Source organism: Penicillium samsonianum (genome assembly GCF_028829775.1).
Source record: "Penicillium samsonianum strain IBT 33392 chromosome Unknown utg000003l_segment0_segment0, whole genome shotgun sequence".
In the NCBI taxonomy this organism is placed as follows: Eukaryota; Fungi; Ascomycota; class Eurotiomycetes; order Eurotiales; family Aspergillaceae; genus Penicillium; species Penicillium samsonianum.
The window spans coordinates 936113-947785 of record NW_026643261.1 but is presented as its reverse complement, the minus strand read 5'-3'; the positions used below and the strand labels follow the sequence as shown (position 1 = coordinate 947785).

The 11673-nt window shown below is 51.6% G+C and overlaps 4 protein-coding genes across 4 annotated transcripts; 2 read left to right on the top strand and 2 right to left on the bottom strand.

The window, feature by feature from the left end:
- Nucleotides 1-397: 397 nt before the first annotated feature.
- On the bottom strand, nucleotides 398-1929 carry N7471_003912 (aminotransferase-like domain-containing protein; the record flags this gene model as incomplete). Its single annotated transcript, XM_057276631.1, has 3 exons — nucleotides 398-851; nucleotides 942-1396; nucleotides 1441-1929. 3 exons carry the CDS (start codon nucleotides 1927-1929, stop codon nucleotides 398-400), a joined length of 1398 nt encoding a protein of 465 aa, XP_057136241.1.
- Nucleotides 1930-3069: 1140 nt separating this feature from the next.
- On the top strand, nucleotides 3070-5721 carry N7471_003911 (uncharacterized protein; the record flags this gene model as incomplete). The annotated part of the gene is made up of 2 exons (XM_057276630.1): nucleotides 3070-3615; nucleotides 3685-5721. The coding sequence occupies 2 exons, from the start codon at nucleotides 3070-3072 to the stop codon at nucleotides 5719-5721; spliced, it is 2583 nt and encodes an 860-aa protein (XP_057136240.1).
- Nucleotides 5722-6872: 1151 nt separating this feature from the next.
- Nucleotides 6873-10268, top strand: N7471_003910 (ankyrin repeat protein; the record flags this gene model as incomplete). The annotated part of the gene is made up of 1 exon (XM_057276629.1): nucleotides 6873-10268. The coding sequence occupies one exon, from the start codon at nucleotides 6873-6875 to the stop codon at nucleotides 10266-10268; it is 3396 nt and encodes a 1131-aa protein (XP_057136239.1).
- A 207-nt stretch (nucleotides 10269-10475) lies between these two features.
- Nucleotides 10476-11465, bottom strand: N7471_003909 (RTA1 domain-containing protein; the record flags this gene model as incomplete). Its single annotated transcript, XM_057276628.1, has 3 exons — nucleotides 10476-10927; nucleotides 11009-11251; nucleotides 11312-11465. 3 exons carry the CDS (start codon nucleotides 11463-11465, stop codon nucleotides 10476-10478), a joined length of 849 nt encoding a protein of 282 aa, XP_057136238.1.
- Nucleotides 11466-11673: the final 208 nt, after the last annotated feature.

Genomic DNA, 11673 nt, shown 5'->3' with positions numbered 1-11673 from the left:
ACTGTCTCGGGTCTTATTCCGGCCCCTGTTTCTGGCAGAATTAGTCCGTACTCTGTACAACATACATGAACTTTCAAGGCTTAGTGTTGACCTTTGACTAAGCAGGGTTCCAAAAATAACCTCCAGGGCGTGGAGCCGGGGGGCCAACTCAATATTGCATTATAGCGCAATGCCCGATGCAATGCCTCAAAATGTACGATGTACACTCGTGAATGTATCCAATATCCAACTCAAGAGGCTTGTATGAGCTGGCAAGGCTACCTAGGTACGTTGTAAATTGTCTACTTAAATTTCTATGCGCCACGCGTCCCTAGTGGACACGGTACGGACCGTGCTCTGAACCAGCTGGCGTGGCTCTGAAGTGGCGTGGATCCAAATCCAGCGCCACAATATATAACTAAACCCGGGTACGCGTGATACGGTTAAGTACACGCGCTAGCCTACGCATCCCCTCGGTCAAGTGTCGTGGCTCTTCCCACGCAAAACAGAGGCGCAGATGATCCCCAAACCCCATATCAGTCACCTGGTCTCCCGGGACCTGGAACACATCACCCGGAGACAAACGCAGCTTTTCCTCGGTCTCCGCTAGATGGACTACGTCGGAGGCGAGCAGCGGCGCTGGTAGACCAATCCACACAAAGTAGCCACCCGCTGCCGCGGCGGGTGCTAGGACTGTGACGCCCAGCGGGACGAGATGCTCGTGGATTGCCGATAACAAGATGTGGTAGCGCTCGGCATATTTCGGCTGGAGGACATCGCGGATATGGTTTTGTAGGATCCCTGTTGGCAACATCTGGTCAATGATAGCGGCGCATAGATGGGAAGGGGCGCCGCCCGATCGGGAAGAGCCTCTGCAAGCGATATCGGGTCAGTCTGTGAATCCGGATCCGAGAAAAAGGGTAAGGGTAATCAGTCAAGTCATCCCGAGCGGTGCCCCGTACGTTTGTGATAATCCATAGGCAACCTTTTCGGAAGCCTCGGCCCAGCCGGTGCGGGCGCCAGGCCCGATCAGCTTGCTGAAACTGCCGTTGCTTAGTGCGTGTCCCCATTCATCCTGTGGACCACCGTCCAAGTAGCGGTCCACGTCGACAATGCGCGGAACACACGCGCGGTTACCAAAATTCGCCTCTCCCTCCGCCTTGGCGGACCACAAAAGGAAATCGTACACATCATCCGTAACGATCAGCGCGTCGTACTGACGGGCGAGACGAACGAGCGCCTCACGTCTACGCAGCGACATAATCTTCCCAGAGGGATTTGCGAAAGTCGGCACGGCGTAGATAACATGCTTGTAGATTTTGCGCCAGGGCCTGGGCGGTTTCATTTTCTGCAGGGAAAGAGGGGCAGGGTCAGTCCGAGACTCAATAAACGATGGCACAGTGGCATAGCACGGTGACTGCCGGTCATGTCAACTCAGTCATGGGCACAGGATTGTCCTACCGGCTCAGTATTCCCATAGCGCAAGGCAGTCTCTTCCGCAGCGCGCAAACCGCTCTCCAGCACCGCTATGTTGACGCCCTCGTCATCTTCGGGGATCCCACGTAGGCGCCCAGCGAAGCCGGCGTCCTCCATGATGCGCGCGGCCAGGTGGTACGTTGGTGCGACCATCCATACATTCCGCGTGTAGACCGGGTCTGTGAAGGTCTGCAGCACGCATGCTAGGTTCTGGCTGGCCCCGCCGGTTATGCAGATGCGCTGCGTTGAGACGGGCTCGCGCGGCTGGTAGAAATCGCTCAGCCATGCGGCTATGTGTGTGCGCAGCGGCTCGTATCCTTCGTCGGGGCCGTAGAGGAGGGCTGGGTTTGCGATGGAAGGATTGGACAGTACGGTCGTGGCGGAGTGGCGGAGGTTGGGGGCGGGGAGGAGCGCGGGGTTGGGCCAGCCTTTTTGGAGGTCGATGAGCTGGTCGGGGGAAACGGTGAGGGTCATGACGAATGGGATATTAATGGGAGTAGATTGTGAATATCATGTGCTTATGTATAGGTTAAAACTAATAGTTTAATGCTTGGGTAAGAGCTTGGGCTTCCAAGGTTGGGATGTGGCGAGGTGGGCACCGACGCATCCGAGATCGGGAATTGAACGGTTCCAGGGGGGTTAACAGGCACAGGAACATTAGTATTGGCTGTTATGTTTTATATTGAGAGATCTATATACAGAGATTGCAGTTTGGTCCGAGTATATTTTAAGTATATCTTAAGTTTACATTTATAAAGTACTCCGGTCATCTCGAGATATATATATAGAGCATCGAAGCATGTCATAAAAAGGTGCCTTGGCGATACCAGGCTAGTATGCACTTGGTATCCCCCAATTGGTACACCAGATGGTAGGGTATGTCGGATCATAGCGGACATGATCGTGTTTTACATATGGGCTTTTATTGGATGCTTGCTTGGAGTCAGGTATGTTAGTGATGTAGTTTCTACTTCCAAGTTACTCTTCTGATAATCTAATGTGTCAACATATATATTCCTTAATTAGTATGCTACATGTATATATTTTCCCCCAGTTTTTCCCGGTTTTTCTCACAATATACAAAGGAATTGTAAATGTGATTGCCTATATTCTCTTCTTTGATATAAATGTGTATTTTATTGGGTCCACATCCAAGACATGCACAGCCAGGGAACCACTCTCATAGTTCTATTATTGGCAATAACTGGATTTCTCTCTCTGTATTATATGAATATTGGATGTATTATGTTGTAATATTATTAAATAGTAAAATAATAGAATACATGAAATAAGGCTCCGATGTTACCTGTTTTTATTATTTTCATCACTTCTCCTGAGCTTCCCCTTTGTAATTCTCTTTCCCTTTTAATTTTTTTTTTGTTTGGATCTCAGCTCAGCCTGATCCATTCCCTGTGACAGTGAAAGGGCATCAAGTTTCCTGTCATTCTTCCAATCCCTCCTGCCGATCCATTCCCCAACCCCCTAACCCTCCATCACCTGCCAAGGACACACTTCATTCCTCCAGGGCTCCCATGCGGGCTTGTCCTTCTCTACCTCCGGGTCGCCTTCCTCCCGAAAAAAAAAACTTATCCACCAACATCCATACCACCCAAGATGTTGTCAGCTCCCGTTAAGTCGGCGAAGCGGATCTCGTCTCTGTTCTCGCTGGGATCCAAAGATCGGGACTCCCAATCCTCGACCGTCTCTTCGCCAGTTGTGAATTCCTCAGAAAACCCCATCGACAAACGACGCCAGAGCGGCTCAAAACCTACTCGCCATGTCTCAACCCCCAATGCCGTCTTCTCCTCGGAGCCCAGAACCATGCCCGATACCCTCGACATGGAGAGCCTACCCCCGCCACCTTCACTGCTGGCGGTGAACCAAGATCTGGCCAACAGCGCTCCGAGTTCACCCGTTGGCCGCCCGCAGAGCAGAGGTCGCGATATGAGCAGGCCCTCTAGCTCGGCAGGGTTGGCTATCCCTGGCTCGAACCCGGACTCCCGCCCTAGCACACCGTCGAAGCGCAGAAGTTGGATGCCCGGTCGTTCGCGCGCTAGCTCAATCGATAAGCGGCCAACTCCCATGCTTCCGGCTGCTTGGATCGCAGGACTGGACCAGAAGGTTGTTTATGATCTGGGTCCATTGTCCAGAGGAGAGCAGGTATGCATATGCAAACTTAATCCATTTTGAGGTGCTTTAGAGGTTAATCATTTTTTTGCTGCTTTCCAGATCCAGGAACTATGGAACGAACAGGGTGACACTTACGTGTATATGTTCCCCCAGAATACCGGCCGCGCCCCATCTTTCAAGGTCGATTCCACGATATTTGCCGAATCTCCCTCCCTCACCTATCTAGCCCGCGGCAACGATGGCAAGAGCGGCCTTGAGCAGCCAACCCGAACATTATCACTCAACCCAATGTCTCCGCCTTTGTCACCGCTGGACCATCAGCCCGAAAACGACAACGATAACGACAGTGCTGGAAGCCAAAGAATGGCATTCGAAGATACACCTGAGGAAGTCCAGGAACTTCATCTTTATCTTCCCATTCCGCTCAACTGTGATGTGTCCAACCCGCAAGCAAGGCTCACTCCAGAGGACACAGAGACTCTGCTTTTGTTCCGCAACCTTTTCGCATTCCTGCTCGGCCAGTCTTTAATTGCCTCACCCAAGTCATCCACTCTTTTCTCTATTTTCATGGACGTGGCGGTCCTTTTGGCCCGTTTCGAGTTCTCGAACTTGGACGCGTCCAACTTTGGTGAGACTGCCACCTCCAGTTTCAGCAACTATTGTGAAGAATTGCGCCTCGCAGATGTCCGTCGAAGCAGGGAGAAGACGATCGAGGCCATCGTCTTGGGTGAACGTCTGCGCTACTACCCGCTCTATGTCGAGGGTTTCGTCCACGGTGTTGGAAAGCTGGATGAGCTCAAGCAACTGCGGAGCCCTAAATATACCTTCATCCACCCTATCACGCAGAAACGCATGGAGCGCGCCTTCATTGATCTCGACACCCGCCTGCGCGGTCTCTACGGCAAACTCGAAGATTTCGATTTCCCCTCCGTTTTCTCGGGTATTGCCAACTCGACTACCTCCCTGGAAAGCAAGGTGGTGCGCTTCAAGAACTGGAGGACGGGATTCCAAGAATTCCGCCGGTTTACGATCCAATACTACCGACAGAAGTACGGCTCGTGGCCGCCCAAGGCTCGGTCGAAGAAGAACGAGTTCGAGGAGAACGGACTTAACCGTCTTCTCCTTCTGGATTTGTACCACGACTTCACCGATCTCTACGATTTGATGGTCGACCGCACGTCCCTGACGACGCGTACAATTGATGTTTCGGGCGCCGGCAATGACTCAACAGATTCATCTGATCCAAAGCAAATGACCGTTCGTGCCTTGCGGCAGGTTCTCTCCGAATATGACCGTAGCACACCACCAGTGCTTCCTCCCATACCATTTGACATTCCACAAATGCCTTCGCTACAGCCCCTGCATCGGAAACCGCTCGACGCCAAGAAGGAGGCTAAGCAAAGCGGCAAGAAGCTCAAGAACTCCGACATCAACGCTGTCCTGATGGGATCTTATACCCGGGAGGCCATGCGACCCACTCCTTTCATTGAGAGCTTCATGCAATTCGAGCGTCGCTCCGCGCAGGGCAAGAATGTTAATGACATCACCGACCTCCGATGTGGCCAGTGGATCTTCCTATACGCCGTCATTCAAGCCCTCCCCATGCTGGTGGTGGATGTCCCTGATGTCCACTTCAACGAGGGCGTGGAGTATTTCCTCTGCATTGCCCCACGTGGCGGTGCTCCCTGGATTCACAACGACACTAAGACTGCTCGCAGCTGGTTCGGGGTTGCAGGTGGTGCTGGTGTTGTTAGCTTGCCATCTGATGTGGTCATTAATGGAGTGGAAGGTGTATACCGTCGCAGTCATTGCTGGCAAGTTGCCGAGCAGTGGGCCGAGGCGGGCTTTCTTCTTGATCCACCTATGGTGGAAGACGCCGCCTACGACGATGAGGAGTCCTCTATATCATCACCTTACCAAGGCCATCAATCGTCGGCAGGGTCTTCTTCGGAACCTTACCCGAACCCTATGATGGTCCCTGGTGGGCTCACCCCGCCCCCTCCAGCGATTCCACGAACCCGCTCGCCTGCCGCTACCCAACGATCGGAGCATCGCCACTCATTCTACCCCGGATTGGAAGCCTTGCCCCTTCCCGCAGGCATTGCCCCTATCGAGCCCCCCCACACGTCCGATTAGTCGATTCAACCCGAACATGAGTTTCGACGATATTCTCAAGGAAGTCCCGAAGAAGGACAAGAAGAAGCACTAAATACCATTGTCTTGTGTCTTTTCTCTATGATTAGATTCTATGGCACTACGTTACGGCCTGCACATTCAGAATACAAACTCGTTTTGTAACTCTGACTTCCATACTCTTGACCGTTTCATTTTTCTGTTGATAGGCGCATTTTGTGACATGAACTACTAGGCGGGATCGGCGCGATGCACAGGGAAGCGAAAACAAAAAGCAAGAACTTTTTAATTCATCGGGGGCAGCATGCATGGAGAAGCACATCATAATTATCAGCATATCGGCTTTAGCATCTCTGGAGGAGGGGCTTCTCTTTTCTTTTCACCTTGTCATTTAAATTTTTTCTTTCTGCTTTTCTTCTCTCTTCGCCTCGGATTCCCCCTGTTTGCCGTAGTTAGTTACGCCGGAAGCTGCCCGATAGAAATATAGATTCTAATGTCTGTTCAATTCAGTGAACGAGGGTTTATTTACTACTTGATTGCGTATTGTTTGTATTTGCAGTTCCTGTAGTTCCTGAAGCCATTGAGTTGTCCCGGATCCATGGTTCCGGCTTGAGTTACCAGGTTCTTAATTTCTTTATTTACACCAGCGCTCTATCTACTATATTGGACCTTCCAAGATTGCCGTACCCTGGATTTACCTGCACTTTTACACAAATGTCCTTCGTCTCCCCCAATCAAAGGATTCAACCAGTCAAACCGTGAAACCATGCATATGCCGAGGCCAAACCCACTACAGCAGGCAATACGAGAGGATCAGCCACACAGCCTCTTTCCTTCATCACCGTCGGTTATAGAATCCCCATGGGATTAGGGGCTAAGAAAAGAAGGACCTTCACGCCCGCAGATCTCTTCCGGACCGGGAAAAGGGCCATCTGCTGTCGCTTGAGCTTGATTCAAGTTTAGCTTTGTCCAATTTCTCCTAACCATCCATCCCCAAGTATCTTATCTTACTGGGGAAAAAAGTCGAAGAGCCTCAATAACTCAACAAAAAACGCCGGAAATGAATTAACGACACCCTATACACAACAATATATACTCTAATCATCGCAACTCCCCTCATAACCTTACCTCACCTCACCTCACCTCTACCCACCATGCCACCCTCCCGCTCCAGCATAACGAGCGACAGCCACGAGCGCCTCGAGCCACGACTCCTACGCGCCGCAGAATCAAACGACATCGACTCCCTCAAAAAGATAATAGCCCTCGCCCACGAGTACAATCAACTAACCGACAACTTCCTCCGCATCGGATTAATGCGCAGCGCCGAACGAGCCTGCGTCGCAGCAACAGAATGCCTCCTAACCCTCGGCGCCAAAACAGACGTCCCCTCCAACCGCGCCTCCCCACTCCTCCGCGCCGTCGAGCGCGACCACTACGAAATCGTCCGTCTCCTCCTCGACCACGGCGCATGTCCAGACTCCGCCGATAAAGAAGGTCGCACGGCCCTCATGACGGCCGCATGGAAGAACCACGCTGATATCCTGCATCTGCTCATTATGCGCGGCGCAGACGTTAATAAGCGTGATCTTCGCCGTCGGAATGCGTTGCATAACCTCGCCGCTGATAAGGCTTGTCGGTGGGGTTGGGGGGATGAGGTGGTGAGTTTGTTGTTGAGGACGGAGTGTCTTGTTGATGGGCCTGGGGGACAGGATGAGCTTGGGCGGACGCCGTTGCATTGGGCTTGTGCGTCGGGGAATTGGAGGTTGGCGGAGATGTTGTTGACGAGGAATGCTGGTGAGGGGGAAGGGGAGGGGCGGAGACCGGGACCGGGGCCGGGGCCGGCGGAGATCGATGCTGTTGAGCTGCGTGGTAAGACCGCGCTGCATGTTGCTACGGCTCATGACCGGGCGGATATCGTGCAGCTGCTGCTTGCGCACAAGGCGGCTGTTAATGCTGCGAGTGATGGTGGCTGGACGCCGCTTCATAATGCCTGTGATAAGGGGTGTGAGGATATTGTGCGGATTTTGGTGAGCGAAGGCGCGCATATCAATGCACAGCTTCTAAATGGTATCACGCCGCTGCATCTTGCTGCGCAGGGGGGTCATCGCGAGGTTGTGGAGTGTCTTCTCGAGAGGCCCGATCTGAAGCGCCGGGTTAAAGATAATTTTGGCAGTACACCGTTTTTGCGCGCGGCGCAGTTCAAGCGCAAGGATATTGTGCTGTTGCTTGCGCCGTTTAACAATGTCGAGAGTCTTTCTGATGATGTTAAGGAGGCTTGTGCGGCGTTCGATGCTACTGTTGTTGATTTTGGAAACTTTCATAATGAGAATCGGGTTAAGCGCATGTCGGTGTTTAATCTGCTTTATGGGAGGGATCGGGAGAATCCTAGGAAACAGGCTGTTACCACTGTGCCGGTTGATAGTCGTGTGACTGAGTTCCGGTGGATTCACTTACCGGCCAACAATATGGCGTGGGTGGAAGCTCTGCTTACCAAGTCTTTTATTGAGGAGGGGGCCCATGATGTTGATGGGTTCAAGGGGCTGGAGAAGTCTTTCAACTATCAACATCGGGGTCAAAGGACCCACTCGCACTTTATGCGGCCGTTGTGTCAGAATACGCCGCGGACGATGCTGCGGCGACATGAAGAGGAGACTTCGGAGGAGCCTGTGTCTGATCAAGGGCAGGTGAAGGCCATGGATAGCGCTGCCCGAAAGTCAAAAGGCACAGGCGGCAAGCCTGACAAGGCGGATTCTTACTTCCACGATGACGGGGCACATGGAAAAAAGAGCAAAAACAACCAGAAGCGTGGCAAGTCGGGCAGCGCACCGGGAACTCCCAAGCAGGAGACGAAGGGGAAGTCACCATGGGGCCAGAGCGAGAAACAGGCGAGGTCATCACCCCTGTCTTCATCAACCTTTTGCAAAGATCCTCACCCTCTGGTTTCTGCATGTAACGTCTGCGTGTTCATGCCGTATCTGCACTTCGAAACCACGGAGCGCAGACAAAAGATGCAGGATGCAATCTCACGAGCAGAAACGCTGGATTTTGTATCTAATGCGATGAAGAGAATGCGTACAAGAGACGAAATGCTCATCGACGCACATCTATCATCCTCAACGACCTCCCTGCATGTCCGCCGAACACTGGACCAGTTTTTCTACCCAAACATCGATACCAAGAGCCGTGATCAGGATCAAGTGGTGTACCGGTACCAAACAAAAAGCCCTGGAATGGGCGCAGACCCCAAGATATTCATGGTTGATCAACTGTGGATGTGGGTTCTAGGCACGAATCTAATTGTAACAGCCTTCCCGCAGAGATGGGACCAGCCCAAGAATGACCCGCTTAACGTGCTGGATGGGATTATCGAGGATATCAATTCCAAGACCCGAGACCCTGTCAAATCCGTCTATGATCTAGCCATGATAATCACCAATCGATGCTCGGGAGTCTTTGACCGACACCGCTTGGGCGACGAGGAGTACCAGTTCCTTGATATGTTCGAGTCATCCATTGGTATAGCTACGGACAAAGAGACCGTGCTTTTTAACCAATTCAACCACGCCTCCGGACAGGCATCAGACTGGCTGAAAAGCCACCGGAAGCTGAACGGCTCCTTCAGCTCTCCGCCAAAGTCCCGCAAGGGGACAGACGACAAAGACGAAAGCAGCAACTACTGCGACGAGGACGGCCAGCCACTATTCGTCGACCGGCTCCTGGATATCGGACAGGAAACAAATCTCCTAGCGGAGACAAAGGACATCCGAGATGAGCTGAACATGATCCGGACGGTGCTGGAGCACCAGAACAATGTCCTGCTCGACTTCCAAGAAGTCGTCTGCGAGACCTACCAAGGCCAGCACCGGTCACAATTCGAGGTCAAGAAGCGGTTCAAAGACCAGCAGCGCATGGTCGACATGCATCTGAAGGACATCGACCGCATGGATAAACAGGCCGAGCGCATCTACCACTCCATCACGGATCTGCTCGATCTCAAACAAAAACACGCCAATGCCTTTGAAGCACGCTTTGCCCGTGATCAGGCTGCTGGTACAACCCGCCAGAGCAAGACAATTATGGTCTTCACTATTGTTACTATCGTCTTCCTGCCGTTGTCGTTTATCGCCTCCATCTTCACGATCAACCTGAAAGAATTCGAGAACTTGAATCTCAGTTATGTGTCAAAGTATACCTTTGGTATTGGCTTTGCAATCTCCATCCCACTTGTCTGGGTCGCTCTCACGGTTGATGATATTGGTGGTTTCTTCCGTGTGGGCGGGCGGCGCTGGATGTCTAACCGGGAGAAGGTGTCTGCGAAGAGTGAACGGGGTGAGGACACGCTCCAGGCTTTGGAGATGGAGAAAATTATAAGCTTGTCGCGCATGCGGAGGAGCATCGATGTTGGATATGGTGGTAGTCTGCTACCTGTTTCTACACGCGACACGGGGGCCTCGAGACGCCCTGATCTATACGTCGGTGGATTAGGCAATGGCACTGTGCAAAAAAGTTACGATCTGCGGTCTAGCCTGGACTACAGATCACGATGATATGATTTATGGCATCTAATAATTGGATATTTTGTCTTGGTCAGTTTGTTGTTTCGATCTATGGGCAAAAGTTGGATATATTCTCGTACACATAGCGCTAAAAGTAATTAAAGCTCTGATGAGAAGTGAAGAAGTTTTGATGAGAATTCAAAAAATTCTTATTAGTAAGTAAAGCGTGCCAGCACTAGAAACTATAGCTATTGCTGTCTAGCTTAGCTGCATTACATCTGAATACTCTCGGCTTCCACTTTTCCCATCCCCCAAGATCTCAGCGGGGTGGCACACATTCATCACAGCCATAGCGATAAGCATCAACAATCCATCAAAGATGTACATGAAGACCTCATGTGTCATGGTGTACCCATTGTAACCCTCTTTGTACTCGACCAAGCGGAACACAGACCGCACCAAAATCAAGAAGCTGACGATGTAGAGCCCGATGAGGATGGTGAACCAGTTGCGCTGTTTCCAGCCATCACCGCAGGTGTGATCACGATCTGACTGTGATTTGGAGGTTGGTTGACGAGAGATGCGGAAGTGAAAGACCGTTGTGACGATCACGAAGAAGCCGAAGAAGAGAAGCTGGACGACGAGACCACCGATGGTTATGTTTGAGCCTGCATCACGCATAGAGCCTCCCGTAGACATGAGACCGCCGCCTAAGATGAGATGTAATTAGCTTTTATGTTCTCAGTCCATGGCTGGCTGTTGTCTGATTTGATGACATGGGCTTTACTTACCAGCGCACTGTAAGAAAAACGAGAACACATCTCCCGTCACGAATATCTTGGTCATCCACTTGACTGGCACCATGCTTAGGTGCTCGGCTTGTAGGTAGGTCACTGTTCGCCCGAGGATCATATAGATGGATGCCGCGTACAGCGGCGGGGCGAGTAGGATAAAGAGTGTCTGCATGGCGTACAGCGGGATTCCATAGAAGTTGTCATGCGATGCAGCTCGGCAGATGTATCCTATGACCTGGACTGTATGAGTTGACAGAGAGTTAGTGGCGCTTTATCACAGCCAAAAGTAGCTTGACATACAGATTCCGCCGATCACAAATGGAATGAAGTACCAGCATCGTGACTTGGTAAGCTGATAGCCGTGATGAGCGGTCGTAGCGCCGAAGAGGATGATAAAGATGACAGCGGCGGGAAGGGAGGGATTGTACCCGTAGATATTGTGTTTTTCGGACATCTTGCGATGAAATGGGTTGGAGATTCGAAGAAATTTAGTCTATTTATGCTAATTGGGGTACATAGTTGGACTTTATATGAACGTGGGCAACAGCCATCGGCTGGGAAACAACCATCGCTACCATAGCCCATAGCCCATAGCGTTGATCCCGAAACATGGCCCCTCCGCGATCCACTATAAACTTAGGCGACCTTCTAATTGAATGCAT